Below are 16,235 nucleotides of genomic sequence, written 5' to 3'. Positions count from 1 at the left end.
GCGAGCGCGGCCGCTTCGTGTCCCGTCGGCACCGAGCGGAGCGAGCCCCGGCCGGGAGGCGGCCGCCCGGGCCTGAAGCGGTGCGAGGGGTTCCCGAGGTTCCCGAGCTGTTATCTGCGCTCGGTCAGGTGGCTCCGTGCCGCGCTGGAGGAGGTGCGCGTTTGCGGCTGTGTTTGCTTTGGGTTGTGTGGCTCTGACGTGGACGAAATGTGGCATGTCCCTCTTTCGTTTAGAATCGCTTCGTGGAGATGTTACCCTGGCTGGGGTGATTGCACGGTAATTTATTGTTCTCAACATAATACTTCCTGTGTGACAGCCAGGTGCACGCAGCGCCGTGCTCCATCTCAGCGCTGCTGGGGTGAGGCCCCGTGCTGCTGCCGAGCCCCCTTGGCAGGCTGCTGCTTTGCCCAGCAAGGGGACTCGAGCAGTGCCATGTGTGATGGCGGTGTTTGATACGTCAGAAAGAAAGAAACCAGCTCTTATGTTTCTACTGTATGGACGTAAGTATTATATAATGTGGATTACACTGAAGATAACAGACCCTTGTGACTTGCAAGTAAGTCTTCTTACTGGCTTGTTGGTACAGCTATCCCAGCTTCTTGTTACTATGTTACAGACCCACTGTAACCCAGGGGGTTCTGGAAAAGTCATGCCTGTGTGCTTTGTGCATGACTAGTGTTCCCATGTTGAGCTGTTTGCTGAGCCTCACACCTGTGCTGTTAGGAGCACAGGCCTCAGAGCTTGGCTGCTCAACAGAAGTGTCTCAAATTCTCCAACTCGGTTTTGTCTTCCCTTCTGAGTTCCCTCTTTCCAGCCATCACCTGGGCGAAGTGTTGCTTTGTCTCTGTTGTCCTTGCTTTTGTCTTCTGCTGCTTCTGTTCAACAGTACTGACGCATTTCACCTTGTGTTCCTATTTGCGTTACTGAATACTTCTGTGCACTGTGTACATGTATTTCTGTGTGACACTTCCATACCTCTCTTCTGTCACAACTCAAAGCTTGAAGTGGCAGCAAGCTCTGACCTTTGGTGTGCTGTTTTTTTTCTACTGAGTTCTTGGAGCATCTACCACTCTGTTGTCCAACCCGTCTTCTGCTTCCAAGTGAACCTGTAATTCAGTTTCCTTCTTTGTAATAAATTGTTCTACTTAGCTGCCTTATCTACAATCTGACTGCTCTTCTAAAGTCTTCTCTATTTTCTTTTTTGCCAAAACCTCTTCCTCCCATGCTGTCTTTCTGTACACTAGTGGTATAGCTTGCTCTCACCCTTCCCCCCCACAAAAGCTGATTGAGGTTTTATTTTGTTTTCTTCCCTCAAGCTTAATTTACGTGTGTCTCATCTTGTTCTGGCATTTCTTATTTTCTCATGTCTTATTAGTTTCTTGCTATCGTCTGCCTTTGCTCGTACTCCTGTAGTTACACGTGTGGTTTTCTGCTGGTTGGACAGGAGGGAGTGGAACAGCAAGCTGAGTTAGTGCCAGCTGTTCTAGGGGCAGCTGTCTGGGAAGTGATAGGATGGGCAGGCTGTGTAGATTTCTTTTCTTACCTTTGGAAGTTTGCTTGGTAGGAGAGCTGTATGAACAGCATTAGGCTGCCATTGCATTATATCTCGGAGCCTGGATATCTGTGTATTTCCAGAAGATATGGTTCAGAAGAAAAAGCAAAGTTGATTCCCTAGTTGAGTATCAAGGCTTTGCCTGCCATGAAAACATAATGCCCTGTTGTATTGTTCCCTTGTTGAAACTTGTTAACTAACAGAAGAGGAAGAATGGAGGATATTTCTTCCAGTTACAGCCAGATTTATTTATTTTTTCCTCCTAATGTGTTTCACACCTAACCCATGCTGGCTGAGCACTAACAGCTTGCTGGTGTCTGACGAAGTTTTGGTTATGTTAGTCATGGCACACAGGAATGACTGAGGCAGTGATTCCTCAAGATGTCTCTGCTGGGATCCCAGCTCTGGGAGCTGTCTACATGCATGGCTTCTCCCAGATACTGACGGTCAACTTCTCTGCTTGCATCAGAACAGCTGTGATTCTGTCTCTGCACGTACCTGTAATTACAATGAAACAAACAAACAAAAAAAACCAACCTGGAGTTCCATCCTGTCAGTTTCGCTAGAGATTCTCTTAGGCCTGTCTTCCAGAAACTGTCTCGTGAAATTGTTCATGACAGACATGTAGGACTTCCAAACTAGGGCTCATTTCTGTCAGAGAACCTGTATTTTCTTTTTGTTGGTGTTACTGATTATCTTTAAACTGCTGTTTCTTTAGCTTCTGTTAGCTTCTTTAATGTGAGCTTTGTGTTCTTGTCAGTCATCCTCCTCCCTGTTTGCTAGGATTCCCTGAGTTCTGCTTCCTTCCTGTTCACCTCATTGTTAGATGATGTTATCTTCAGGGTATAATGAATTGTACTTGCATATTGGTTCTTACTCTGTCAGTCTTTAAAAACCTTGCTTCTAGTGTGGTCTTGCAGATGACTAGTATTTGCCCAAATTGAGCTCTTAACTGAAGCTAAGAGGTTGTCATCACAGATCCCTTCCTCTCACCAGAGATGTTGGAATCCCTCCTTTTGTTCACCTGAGCTATTACATTTCCCCTAGGCATCTGTTCATGTTGTCACATCTGAGGGATGTTGAAACCTCACATACCGTGGTTGCGTATCTGTATTAACTGCAGCTCTTTGAGGCCCTGGAAATTTGTAGGTAGCTAGATATCATCTGGAATCTTGTAAATATCCTTTTGACCCTAACAAACTTCATGTGGTCCCACTTGCTTTTTTATCGCTCATTGCTTTGATCATATCTACCTTTAATACCTTCTGGCTTTTACATCTCACATCAAAAAAGGGATCTTCAGCACTTGCTCTTGTCCTACTGCTGATTCACTCCAAAATCACTGAGCTGGCTCTCCTTGTTCTCACTATCCAGGGACCATCTGCATTGCTTATAAAGAAGTTATGTTATTACATGCTTGCTTTTGTAGGAGGCTCTTTTTTTTAATGAGTTATTATTTTCAGAAAGACAAATATTATTAATGGTGAATATTAATAGGAAGGGCAAAAAAGGGTTTCTTGCCTGCTTTTTAATATGTATGGTATGTGGAGTTGTAACTCTGTGCTGCTTTGTTCTGCAAACCTTTTGGAAGGTGGAGAATACAGCTGAGGACACATGTGCCAGGGTAGGCAGGAAGCAATAATTAGGATTGCTGACTTTGGATACAGTTTGTGGAAGTGCTTTTTATTCCTTATTTGCCTTTTAACTGTTGGAATAGCTGTCATGAATCCGACGGCTGCTGCTGAAATACACTGGAAGCAACCTGCTGTAGGGCCACACTCACAGCCTCACAGATGTCATCTCTTCAGGCAGGAAGCCTAAAAAATCAAAGGCTCTGGAACTGTCTTTACAATCAGTTGGGTTTTTGGAGGAGTGAAGGGTGACATTTGACAGTGCAGTGCTTGTCTGCGTACTGACTTCTTTACATCCCTATCTGAACAGCTGTTCTGCGAGGCAGTAGATGTCTTCCTAGTGTTACACTACTTATTCCTAATATTTGTAAGAAACACTAAAGTATGTAGGCAGTAGCTTTATTGATACTGGCTTTTTGAAAAAGGCAAGCAACTGAAATTCGTTTTTGTGTATAACTTTATGGTGCAGCTCTTCGTGTCCTTTTCTATGTATATGTAAGTAAAACTAGCAGGGACTGGAATGCTGCAGGAGAGAGACATAGTTATAGATCTGTCTGTCAGTCTGGTGTGCAGACTGTACTGAGAGCCATCTTGAAGCACCTGACTTTTATTTTTTTCTTTCGTAGTGTAGGGATGCTAAATGCATTTTTATAATTATTTGTGCTAATATTTGAATCTTTTAAGAAATAACACCTCATATGGATTTATCAAACAGAACTGAAGTAAAAGACCATTAAGGTTAGTCAGCAGCCCTTTTGACTATAGAGGATCACAGCTTGCTAATTCTATGTACTTAGTACCTAATTACAATGTGTTCCAAGTCTTCTAGGCTTGTGTTACTGCTTGGCAGCAAGACTGGTATTACTTGGGCACTGATGTTAAATAGTAACGAACAGAGTGCTTGCAATTTGAAGAGTGTGACAAAGCACAAAAGGAGATGCTTTCTTGAAAAGGGTCAAGATGTTCAGCAGTAGCAAAGGACTTGCCATCCGAGCAAGCAGGCATCTATACAGACTGGAAGGAGCAGTCCGGAGCAGTCCTTGAGAGTAGCCCTGCAGAGGAGAACCTGGGGATCCTGATGGATGAAAATCGTAACATAAGCCAGCAGTGTGCTCTTGCAGCTCAGGAAGCAAATGGTATCCTGGGCTCCATCAAAAGAGGGGTGGCCAGCAGGGACAGGGAAGTGATTGTCCCCCTCTACTCTGCTCTTGTGAGGCCCCATCTGGAGTACTGTGTCCAGGTCTGGAGCCCCCGGTGCAAGAAAGACAGAGCTGTTGGAGAGGGTCCAGAGGAGAGCCACAAAGATGATCAGGGGACTTGAGCTCCTCCCCTACAAAGTCAGGCTGAGGGAGCTGGGCTTGTTAAGCCTGAAGAAAACAAGGCTGCAGGGTGACCTCATTGCAGCCTTTCAATACCTAAAGGGAGCCTATAAACAGGAGGGGAGTCAACTCTTTGAAAAGGTAGATAAAAGCAGGATAAGGGGAAATGGTTTCAAGTTGAGGTAGGGAAGATGTAGGTTGGATGTCAGGGGGAAGTTCTTTACTATGAGACTGGTGAGGTGCTGGAACAGGCTGCCCAGAGAGGTTGCGGATGCCCCATCTCTGGAGATGTTCAAGGCCAAATTGGATGGGGCTCTGGGCAGCCTGGTCAGTATTAAATGGGGAGGTTGGTCACCTTGCCTTTGGCAGGGGGGTTGCAACTTCATAATCCTTGAGATCCCTTTCAACCTGGGACATTCTGTGATTCTGTAATGTAAACTGGGATCAATACATCTTGGTCTACCATCCATCTCCACAAATAGGGGCTGTAAGAATCTGATCACTGTTCCTAACCATGTTCAAGTGTAAGGCATATGTTTGAAACCCAAACAATTGTTTTCTGTTTGTTATGCACTGCATTTGAATGTTGACTTTAATACAAACATACTGTCTACTGAAGCCTGCTGATGAATTCACATCCCTATCAAGAAGGCAATTACTGAGTTATCAACTGCTTTAGATTTTTTTAAACTGTAGCAGTTACAATAACATGATTGGAAGCTTGCAGATCTTTTGGACCATCAGATAAAGTGAATAAATCACTGTTAGGAGTTTTGCAGGGTGGTTACTTTTTTTTTTTTAATTGGGTTTCTTTGCCTCAAGCACTATGAGGCATGAAGTCTGGCTAAGCAATCTCTTACCAGAATTGTGGTAAAATGACACACTGGCACTGTTGCTTGTTAAATTAGATAAAAATTAGTTTATAGTATCCAATGCAAATATTTTCAATAATTTTTAGTTATACTATGCAATTCTTAGATATCTGATTGGCAACTTGATCTCTTCTATGTGAAGCTCAAAAAGTAGAAATATGAGGAGAGGCTGAACGAGAAAAATTGCAGTGCTGAAACTTGTGTAGTCAAAGCCAATTATTGCAAACTTGGCTGTAAGGAAACCTAGTTTTCATTTTCCTAATAGAATCATAGAATCACCAGTGTTGGTAAAGATCATCTGGTCCAACCCGTCCACATACCACCAATATTTCCCTACTAAGCCATGTTCTTTAATAAACATCTGAACATTTCCTGAACACCTTCAGGGGCGGTTGCTCAACCACCTCCCTGGGCAGTCCATTCCAGTGCCTGACCACTCTTTCAGAGAAGAAATTTTTCCTAATGTTCAACCTCAATCTCTCCTGGTGCAGCTTGAGGCCATTCCCTCTAGTGTCGTTAGTTCCCCTGAAGACGAGACCAACATCCACCTTGCCACAACCTCCATACAGGTAGTTGTAGGGAGTAATAAGGTCTCCCCTGAGCCTTCTCTTCTCCAAGCACACAACAATCCCAGTTCTCTTAGCTGCTCCCCTTAAGGCTTGTGCCCCAGACCCCTCACCAGCTTTGTTGCCATTCTCTGGACGCTTCAGGGCCTCAGTGTCTTTCCTGTTTTGAGGGGCCCAAAACTGAATGCAGTATTCAGGATGTGGCCTCACCAGAGCTGAGTATAGAGGAGAAATTGCTTCTCTGCTCCTGCTGGTGATGCTATTTCTCATACAAGCCAGGATGATACTGCCTTTTTGGCCACCTCGGCAACACTGCTCTCTCATGTTCAGCTGAGCATCAACCACTACCCCCAGGTCTGTTTCCTCCACATGGTCTTCCAGCCACTCTGCCCCAAGCCTGTAGCATTGCTTGGGGTTGTTTGGCCGAAGTGCAGAACTCAGCACTTGGTCTTGTTGAACTTCATCCCATTGGCCTTGGCCCAGCAATCCAGCCTGTCTAGATCTCTCTGTAGGGTCTTCCCCTCCCACCCCTTGGCAGATTGACACTTCCTGCTAACTTGATGTTAACTGCAAACTTACTGAGGGTGCACTCAATCCCCTAGTCCAGGTCATCAGTAAAGATACTGAACCTAACAGGCTCCAGCACAGACTTTTGGGGAGCACCACTGGTGACTGGTCACCAGCTGGGTTTAATCCCATTCACTGCTGCTCTTGAGGCCCAACCCTCCAGCCAGTTCTTCACCCAGCAAAGAGTGTACATGTTCAAGCCATGGGCTGTGGGCTTCTGCAGGAGAATGCTGTGGGAGACAGTGTTAAAGGCTTTGCTGAAGTTTAGGTAAACTACGGTCAACAGCCTTTCCTTCATCCACCAGACAGGTCACTAGGTCACAGAAGGAGATCAGGTTGGTCAAATGACCTGCCTTTCATGAGTTCATGCTGACTGGACCTGATCTCCTGGTTGTCCTCCACATATCCTGTATGATCTCCCTCAAGATGATCTGCTCCATAACCACTCCTGGTACTAAGGTCAGGCTGACAGGCCTGTAGTTCCCTAGATCTTCCTTGCAACTCCTCTTGTAGAAGGGAATCCCAGTGACAAACCTCCAGACCTCTGAGACCTCTCCAGCTGACCAGGAATGCAGATAGATGGTGGAAAATGGCTTCACAATCATCTCTGCCTAATAACCTGCCTGTCTCAAAAGTAAATCAAGGAGATGGAAAAGACCTCTGGAGATCTCATCCAATCCCCTGCTAATGCAGTTCCCTATATGGGGAAGCATCCAGGTGGTTTTGAATATCTCCAGAGAAGGAGTCTCCACAGCCTCTCTGTGCGGTTCATTCCAGTACTCTGTCAACCTCATGGTAGAGAAGTTCTTTCTCATGTTCAGATGGAATTTCCTGTGTTGCTCTTTGGACCTGTTGCCCCTGTCACTGGGCGTCACTGAACAGAGCCTCGCCCCTTTGTATTGACACCAGTCTCTTTACTTTCCAGTTCAGTGTAGTGCAGTGGATTTAGCTGAGAACTTGTAAGCAGGTGGAATGGGACAGTGGGGTTGTTTAAGTACTGGGTGACCTAGAGGGGGAGTCTTTCAAAGGAAGGGATTTGTTTCTGTCTATCTCCTGTCTCTCACAGTTTGGGAAAATACTTTGAAATAAGCCAGAGAAAATCTGTTTAACTTGTGAAAGCGCACTGTTGCAAATGCACATTCCTGCTTCTTTATGCTGCCTGAAGGTTTTTTACCAAAGCTTTTAATGTGATATTTTTGTGTGGAAACTGCATTCTTCAGGACATAGCAGGCCTAGATTGGATGCGATCGCAAATGGCATGCTGTAGTTTGGTTAGGTGATTGGGCTAGATGACCTTTGGAGATTCCTTGCTACTTTCTTTGAATTCCAATACAAATATTTGCAGGACTTGTGTGGTTGTTGGGTGTGGTGCATTTTTTTTGTTTGCTTCGTTTATTTATATTTATTATAACCTTTTAGATCAACAGGGATGGATTACATAGATGCAGAAATCCTTACCTTAGTTTTCAGTCCTACTTTCAGAAGTACAAGCTTTGGCAATTGAAGCAGATTGGAGGGCAGATTATGAAAGAGTGATTGATAGTACTGATGATACCATGTGCCTAAGTGCAGGACATCCTACTACTTTGGCCAGGAGCTACTGGTGTCTCTATCGTAATGATGCCTAAGCTGTATTTTTGACACTCTTCAGTGAGGTGAAAAAGGTGTTGCTGCAGGATGTTGCTGGTGACAGATATTAAGTTTTGCTTTGCACCTGGATCTCTTTTTGTTCAACTGAGATTGACGCTGTCTTGTGGATCGTCCCTCTTGGCCTCACTGTGGAGAAAACAGCTTTGATGCAGTCATAGGAAGTCCTTGTCAACAGCAGTGAGGAAGCAACTAGGTACATGTATATGATAAGTAGACTTTTAGGGAGGTACCTTTCTTGTAGGGGTGGTTCCCTCCTTAATCTAGATTTCCTAAGGGGATTAATAAAGAGTCACTTGGTAGATATTGCTCAGAGAGTAGTCAAGGTTAATTGAGCGCAGGTGTCACATCTTCCTCAGCTAGCTCACTGGTGTGGCACGATTCAGCTTTACTAACTTAGATGCTTTGAATTGTTCTCCCAGGAGGCCACAGGTAAATTTCCTAAAACTTAATGAGTTTACCTTGTGAACAGTGATGTCCTTATTGTAATGTTGAGGTGCTTTAAGAGTAACGCTGCTGTTATTTGTAACCACTTGAATTCAGCTTCACCATGCTGGCAGCAACAGTTTTCAGATACTGTGGAAGAGTAAATGTGAGTTAGCTGAGCTATGATTTTACTGGTATCACAGAGAAATAGTGAGATTGCAGTCTTCCAGTTTGCAAGCAAGAGGTAGATGTAGGTGCTTTAGGAGGCACAGACTGGGCTGGTGAGGATGGAGAGTAGCCGCATTCTGTCAGAGCGGTGGGCTTGTGTGTGCAGCTTTGCTCAGAGATGGATGATGAGCTTAAGAGCTTATGGGTCAGGGCTAGAAGGCAAGCTAGTGTGGGTGATGGTATAGGTGTCTGCTCCTAACTACCAGATCAGGAAAAAGTAGGAATGAAGCCTTCCTCTATTGTGCTTATGTGGCAAAGTTTTGGTAGGAAGGAGGCTGCATGGGTTAAGTTTGTGAGGAGCACAGCAGCTGCCCCATGTCAGGTCAGAGACGACTCCAAAAGGGACCCACCGCTGTCAGAGCTGAGCCATAAGTGGTGCTCTGGGAGAGCAGATTTGGGGAAGGGAAAACTGCTGCACAGCTACTGGGAGAAAGGAGTGAGAATGTGAGAGAAGCAGCCTTGTAGCTACCAAAGTCAGTGAAGAAGGAGAGCAGGAGGGGCTCCAAGCGTGGAGGAGAAGCTCTCTTCAGCCCAGGAGAGGCCTGTGGTGGTGCAGGCTGTCCCTCTGCAGCTCATGGACACCACATGGAGCAGATCTTCTCATGCAGCCATGGAGGAGGCCATGGTGCAGCAGTGGATGAGGCCTGAGGGAGCTGCAGCCCATGGAGATACCCCACAAGACCCTGTGCTGGAGCTGCAGCCCATGAACAGGAGCACATGATGGGGCAGGAGGGCTGAGGGAGCTGTGTGGAACACCTCCTGAGGGGTGGGCCCTGTGGTACAGAACCATGTGGAAGCAGTGCTTGAAGAGCTACAGCCTGTGGGAAGCCCATGTAGGATGAGTTTGGGAAGGATGGCATCTGGTGGGAAGTACCCCATGTGGAGCACGGGACACTTCCCCTGAAGGAGTGATTGTGAAGGAGCAGCAAAGACAAAACATTATTGACTGACTGCTGCCTTTGTTCCCTGTGCTGCTGGAGGGAGAAAGAGGAAGAGGGTGAGTGGGAGGAAGGTGTATTAGTTTGCTCTCCGTTCCCACTGCAGTAATCTGTTATTAGCAATAGGCAATAAATTATGTTAATCTCCCTTATGCTGAGTCTGTTTTGCCTGTGTTGATGAGCGATCTCCCTGTCCTTATCTCAACCCTTAAACCTTTTTTCATCATATCTTCCCATCCTGTTCTTTTGAGGAGGGGGGGTGAGAGAACAGTGTGGTGGAGTTTGACTTGCTGTCAGTGTGAAACGGCAGCCCTTCTTCAGAGAACTTGAAGAAACCTGACATTCATAAACTGTAGTGTATATAGGGGACTTGAACCACAATGAGAATGGTCATAAGGACAGCATAGCAGGGAGCAAGCAATCTAGGAGGTTCTTGGAAGTGTATTAGTTGTTTTTCAGTACAAATGGTTGAGTCAAGTGGTTTGTCAAGTTAGGTGCTCAGATGGACCTGAGTGACCTGCTATCAGCAAAGGAAGGACAGGTTGAAGATGTAAGGTTAGGGATGGTCTTGGCTGTGGTGGCTGTGAGATGGAAGAGTTTAGTGTCCAAAGAAGAGGGAACAAAGCAAAGAGCAGAATTCTAACTGTGCGCTTCAGGAGATGAGACTTGGGCCTGTTCAGGGATAGAGATGCTTGGAAGAATTATTTGAGTGGTGGGGTCTAGGAAAGAGAGGGGCCCAGGGGAGCTGGTTTTGACTATTTTTAATGTTATTTTTTATTTCTTAGAGTCACTTCTTTTTGCTGTAGAGGAGCACATCCCAGTGAACAGGAAATCAAGCAAAAGCAGCAGGGAGCCTAAATGAGCAAGTTGCTCCTGGCATACCTCGGACAAAGGAAGCAATGTAAGAGGTGAAAGCTGAGACAGGTGATCTAAACAGAATATAGAGGGTCTGTCCAAGCATGCAGGGGTGGCGTTAGGGAGGAAAAGAAAAATCTTCTTGGAATTAAATCTGGTAAGGAATGCGAAGCACAACAGGAAGGACTTTTGTAGATGCATTAGCAGCAGTAAGAAGGCTAGAGAAGGTGAGAACCTGTTATGGAATGGAGCAGGGCACCTGGAGGTAAGAGATATGGAAAAGGCTTCCTTATTTTGGTCTTTACTGGCAAGACTTGCTTTCATGGATCCCTTCTGTGTAAGAAATCTCCCTGGATCTTTTAACTGCTGGTTGGATCTCTGTGTTATGACTAAAAATGATGCCCCCTAGTGATCTAGGAGCAAAAACTACTTCAGACTTCCTGCTCCCCTGATTCTTACCTGATTAATGTCTGCTGAGGGTTTGAGAGATACTACTCTTCTGCATTCCTCTTTGGAGCCTCTAGCATAGGAATGGCATGGACCTATTAAAATGAGTCCAGCTGAGGACCATGAAGGTCATCAGAGGGCAGGAACACCTCCTCTATGAAGACAGGCTGAGGGAGCTGGCCTTGATCAGCCTGAAGAGAGAATGTTCTGGGGAGACCTTATTGCAACCTTATAGCTCCTAGAAGGGGCCTACAGGAAAGATGGGGAAAGGCTCTTTGTCAGGGAGTGTAGTGATAAAACAGATGGTAATGTCTTTAAACTAAAAGAGGAGATTTAGATTAGACGTTAAGAAAAAAATCTTTATGTAAATGGTGAAGAAGGACTGGAGAGGTTATCTAAAGAAGTTGTGGATGCCCCATCCCCTGGAAGCCATTCAAGTCTAGGTTGGATGGGGCCCTGGGCAGCTGATCTAATGGGTGACAACTGCCTCCGTGGCCGGGGTTGGAACTGGGTGGTCATTAGGTCTCTCCCAACCCAAACCATTCTGGGATTTTGTAGTTTTTTTCTTGAATGACTTTACTTGCCATAAAGCAGTTTTATCTTACTTGAGAAGACTCAGTCAACTTAGATTTGAATGGGTATCTAATTTCATAGTTGTTTTTGTTTATGCTGGTCTGATAATGTGGTATAGAACTAACCCTTATTTATGCTCTGCTCTTGCTCTGTTCACTGTTGCTTTCCATTAGGTGTTACTCTCATGTATGCGTATGTACTGCCAAGTAGTCCTACTTGCTGACACTGTATTTGAGCTGGTCAAGAGTACCCGTGTTCCTATTTTGTTTCCACCTTAGCCAAAACACGTAAGAGTTGATCTGTGATCATCCCATCAGAGGAGCTGGTTGCTTTTGTGCTGTGGGGTCACTGTGTGAAGAGGAGGAGAAGCTTAGAGGTTCAGAGAGCATCCTAGTACTTCAAGTCTGTAGTAGCTTTGGGTATGGAGAGCACTAATTCTGTTGCTCACAGATACAGTGACATGTTTTATGGGGGATGTGAAAAATTGCCCAGGTCAGCGTGCTGACTGTCTCAGTTAACCCAGACCTACAGTTGCCCTTTATCTCTTGAGGAAAGGTATTTGCTTTCTGCAGACTGTTCTGACATGTGGCGGGTAGCTTAGCCCTTGTCAGAGCAGAACCTGGACAGGAGGTTGATGCTGAGGGGCAGTGTTGCCAAGCAACTAACTGCAGCTGGGATTTGGTAAAAATGGTTCTGTTTTTCAGAGCTGTGCCTGTCTCTGATTTTTGTAGAAGAAAATGGATATGCTGATGAGGACTGAGGAGCTGTACCTCCTTGCATGGCTAGGAAAATAATTTTGGTTTTTTATTTGATCCATGTTTTGTTATTGATTGCCATACTCTTCTTGTATACTAGCTCTTTTTTTAAGCAGGAAGGAACAGGAATTTCTTATGCAATTTTAGTGAAGTACTTAAACAGTTAAAGCTTTATGGCATGGAACTTCCTTAGTAGGATGAAAGGCTGTAGTAGTCCTATAGGAATTTCTGCAAAAGGAAGTGGAAATGATTCACTGTGTGTAACCTGTTTTTCCTGAGTGCACTGGGACTTGCAGGTAGATTCAAAGTGAGGTAGTGATGGTTGCTGGGGTGTAGTAATAATGTTAAATAAGCTCTTTAAGAAAAAAAAAAGAGGAGTTTTTCTCTTGTGTCACATAAATCTGGTTACAGCAAGGAACACTGCTTAAAAGGAAATTTCCTTCCACTCACGTTTAGCTGATAACATGGTGTATTAGTGTGTTGATGTTCCAGCACGACAGACAATCATTTTGCCAAATTCGTTTGAATTGTATTTCATCTAATGTCATCTCAGAGAAGACACTCCATAGTTTCATGAAACGAGAAGATACCTTGAGAGAAAATGCAAAGCTCATTTCAGCTTTATCTGGGGTGATATGTTCTGATTAGATAAGTTTTCTCTTTTTTGGTTTTGTTAACCATGAGGTGGTCAAATACCAAGTTGTCCAAAGGTTATGGGAACATTCCTTAGAGGTGTTTAAACAACTGAACAAAGCCACGAGTAGCTTGAGCTAATTAGATCTGCTTGGAGTATCAGGCTGGTCTGATTATTGCTTTGATTTTCATTCACTGGCTGAGCAAATACAGCAGCTGTATCTCTTAAAAAGCAAGTGTTAAGCATCTCGTAGAGCAGTATTTGTACCTCATGTTTTGTGGGTTGGTCCCCAGAAAAGCTTGGTTCTGTCTTGTTTCTTCCCTTGTTCTTTCCTTAAGTTCATACCTTGAAGTGCACAGCAAGTGCTGCTCTGGAGGTTAGTAATATTGTTACAGGAGAATTTGGGGATTATTCAAGAGTGAGATGGCATTTATGTAGTAAGAAATTCCTGTGCCTGAACTATAGTGTGTTACTGTAGCCCCCTACAGTAGCTCAGTAGAAAATAAGAGTGAGTGGTGCAGCATTACTATCTGCATACTTTGTTTAACCTGCAGAGGAGATGAGCAAAAGGAAAAAAAAAAAAGGTATGTATGTGGGGAGAAAGGTTGGTGAGTATACTGTTGTGATGAACGGATGTTATGGGTAATGCCATTAGTACTCAGCTACTTGCTTGTTGCCCCTCAGTGGGATGGAGGAGAGAACCAGAAGGGTAGAAGTGAGAATAGTCATGGACAAAGGTGGTTTAACAAATAAAGCAAAAGCTTCATATGCAAACAAGACAAAGTTACTGAAAAATTATGACGAAGGTTATGGGGGATATTGAAAGGGTAATTTAAGAACAAAACTGTTATCTAGTGTAGTCAACATGAGTTCATCAAGGGAAATTTCTGACTTAGTAATCTGACTTCCTAGGATAGTCGCCTGCTTGGTAAATGAAGAGCAGGTAGTGGCTGTAATCTTCTGGATTTCAGACTCTCACAGTATCTTTCTGGTCAGATTGTCCAACTGTGAGTTGAACAAATTCATGCTGTGCTGGCTGATGAACTGGCTGAATCTCAGAACCTAAAGGGCTGTAGTAAATAGGGCTACATCTGCCTTCTGGACAGTGGTGTTCCCTAGGGCTCAGTACAATTGCCAATTCTGTTCAGCGTTTTCATCAGTGTTGAAAAAATGGAATGAAATGCATCCTCAGCAAGTTTGCTGATGATTCTGAATTAGGAGATGCTGTTAATTCCCTTGAATAACAAGAGAACTTGCAGAGGGATCTAGAGCATTGGACAGTCAGCAACAGCATGAAGTTCAACAAATGCTGGGATCTGCACCTGAGATGGAGTAATGATGGATGCAGGTACAGACTGGGAGATGAGTGGCTGGAAAGCAGGTTGGCAGAGATCTGAAGGGTGCTGGTGACAGCAGGTTTAACATGAGCCAGCATTGTGCTCTGGCAGCCAAGAGGGCAAACAACATTTTGGAGTGTGTAAAACCAGCTGGTCAAAGGGGTGATTCTCCCACTTATATGTTGGTATGACCTCATCTTTAATATTAAATTCAGTTCTGGTCTCCACAACGTAAAAAGGATGTTTTGGTCCTTAAAAGCATCTAGAGAGGGCACCAAAGCTGGTAGTAGGGCTGGTATGTCCGTCCTATGAGAAGAGGCTGAGAGCATTTAGCTTGTGTCCAGTCTGGAGAGAAGAGGCTGAGAGGTGACCTTACTGCTCTCTGCAGCTCCCTGAGGAGGAGAAGCAGAGGGATGTGCTGCACTCTGCTCTCTAGGAACAGATGGCCCCATGCCTGACAGTGCTCAAGAGGCATTTGAGTAGTGCCCTCAATAATGTGCTTAAACTTCTGGTTAGCCATGAAATGGTCAGGCAGTTGGACTTAGATGATCTTTGGAAGTCCCTTCGAAGTAAACTTTTCTATCATAAAATAAGGTATTTATTTGCTACTTTCTATTGGCTGGTAGATGTTTAGCCATTTCTAGGAAAGCAGGACTTCAAATGTAATGATTACTTGGAAGACACATGCCACAGTCACAAATATCCCCCAACTTCCTCCTCCTTTCCTCAGCTTTTATTGCTGGGCTGATTTCATATGGTACAGGATATCCTTCTGGTCCACTTGGGTGAGCTGCCCTGTACCTGTCCCCACACAAACTCTTTTAATCCTGCAGCCTCCTTAGTGGCAGGGCACCATGAGAAATAGAAAAGATCTCTGACACAACTCAAATACCAGTGTGTTATCAACACTGTTTTGGTCTCAAATCCAAAACAGCAGCACAAGATTTGCAATGAAGAAAATCAGTATGCTGGAGAAAATTGGTACAAGAGAGTGGCCAGTCTGAAGGCTTGAATTTGGCACTCTACTTTGTATCTACAAACCTCAGTCTCTTACTAGAAAACAGTGCAGGGAGAAAATAGAGGTTCACGTGGAGAGGTTATGGTGGTGCATTTTACTGACTTTGTAGTGCAGCATATAGGAGGGAGAGCATCTCCAGTGCCTGAAGACTGTGCAGAGGTTGTGTAGTTCAGGAGGTGCTTTCTGGACAGTTTCCTTTTCAGTTGTATTTGAGTAAAAATAGTAGAGAGGAGCTAATTAATACAGCTACTGGATAGATAACCTGGTAGATAAAGTTTATCTTTCACTCATGTTTGCTTATAACAAGCAGACTATATTGTAAACTTGTGCTGCAAGAAAGTCTTATTTCTGAGGTTTTTGTTGTGATTAAAGAAAGAACTTCAGTTGCTGGCTCTGGCTGAGGTTTTGCAGCAGGTGCTTGTGGGACCTTTGTGTTGTGCTGGCTGCAGGGGGCACTCGCCGTGTCCCAACAGAGTAGCACAGATTTACATATATGTGTGTATGTGTGTATATATATATATGTGTGTGTGTATATATGTATATACATATATATATATATGTATGTATATATACATATATATATATATGTATGTAGTTATCAGTGGTACTTTCAATGTTTAGCTATTAACCTATGAAAACATTTTTGTAAGGTCACAGTTCCCTACATTTTCCTTTTATTTCTGCATGTGAAAGGAATATAAGTCGTTCACTTAAAAACAGTAAGCCTTTCAGTAGTTCCTTGCTGACAAGGGAAAAATTGTAGTCAAGACCAGTTCACAAGCCTTTATTGAAATGTGAAAATGCAACATAACCTTGTCTTTACAGAAAATACCAGATGCTGCTAAGAGGAAGTGAGTACTTGCACACTTC

At 44.3% G+C, this 16,235-nt stretch overlaps 1 protein-coding gene across 1 annotated transcript in view; it reads left to right on the top strand.

The window, feature by feature from the left end:
- Nucleotides 1–439: 439 nt before the first annotated feature.
- The window catches only part of SMAP1 (small ArfGAP 1), a 92,997-nt gene continuing 77,201 nt past the window's right edge, over nt 440–16,235 (top strand). Inside the window, exon 1 of the mRNA XM_019613173.2 lies at nt 440–500. Within this exon, the coding sequence (XP_019468718.1) occupies nt 440–500 (61 nt within the window). The remainder of the gene's footprint in view (nt 501–16,235) is intronic.

The sequence above is a fragment of the Meleagris gallopavo genome, chromosome 2, assembly GCF_000146605.3.
Source record: "Meleagris gallopavo isolate NT-WF06-2002-E0010 breed Aviagen turkey brand Nicholas breeding stock chromosome 2, Turkey_5.1, whole genome shotgun sequence".
Lineage (NCBI taxonomy): Eukaryota > Metazoa > Chordata > Aves > Galliformes > Phasianidae > Meleagris > Meleagris gallopavo.
Note: the sequence above shows the minus strand (reverse complement) of the source record. Positions and strands in the feature narration are given on the sequence as shown.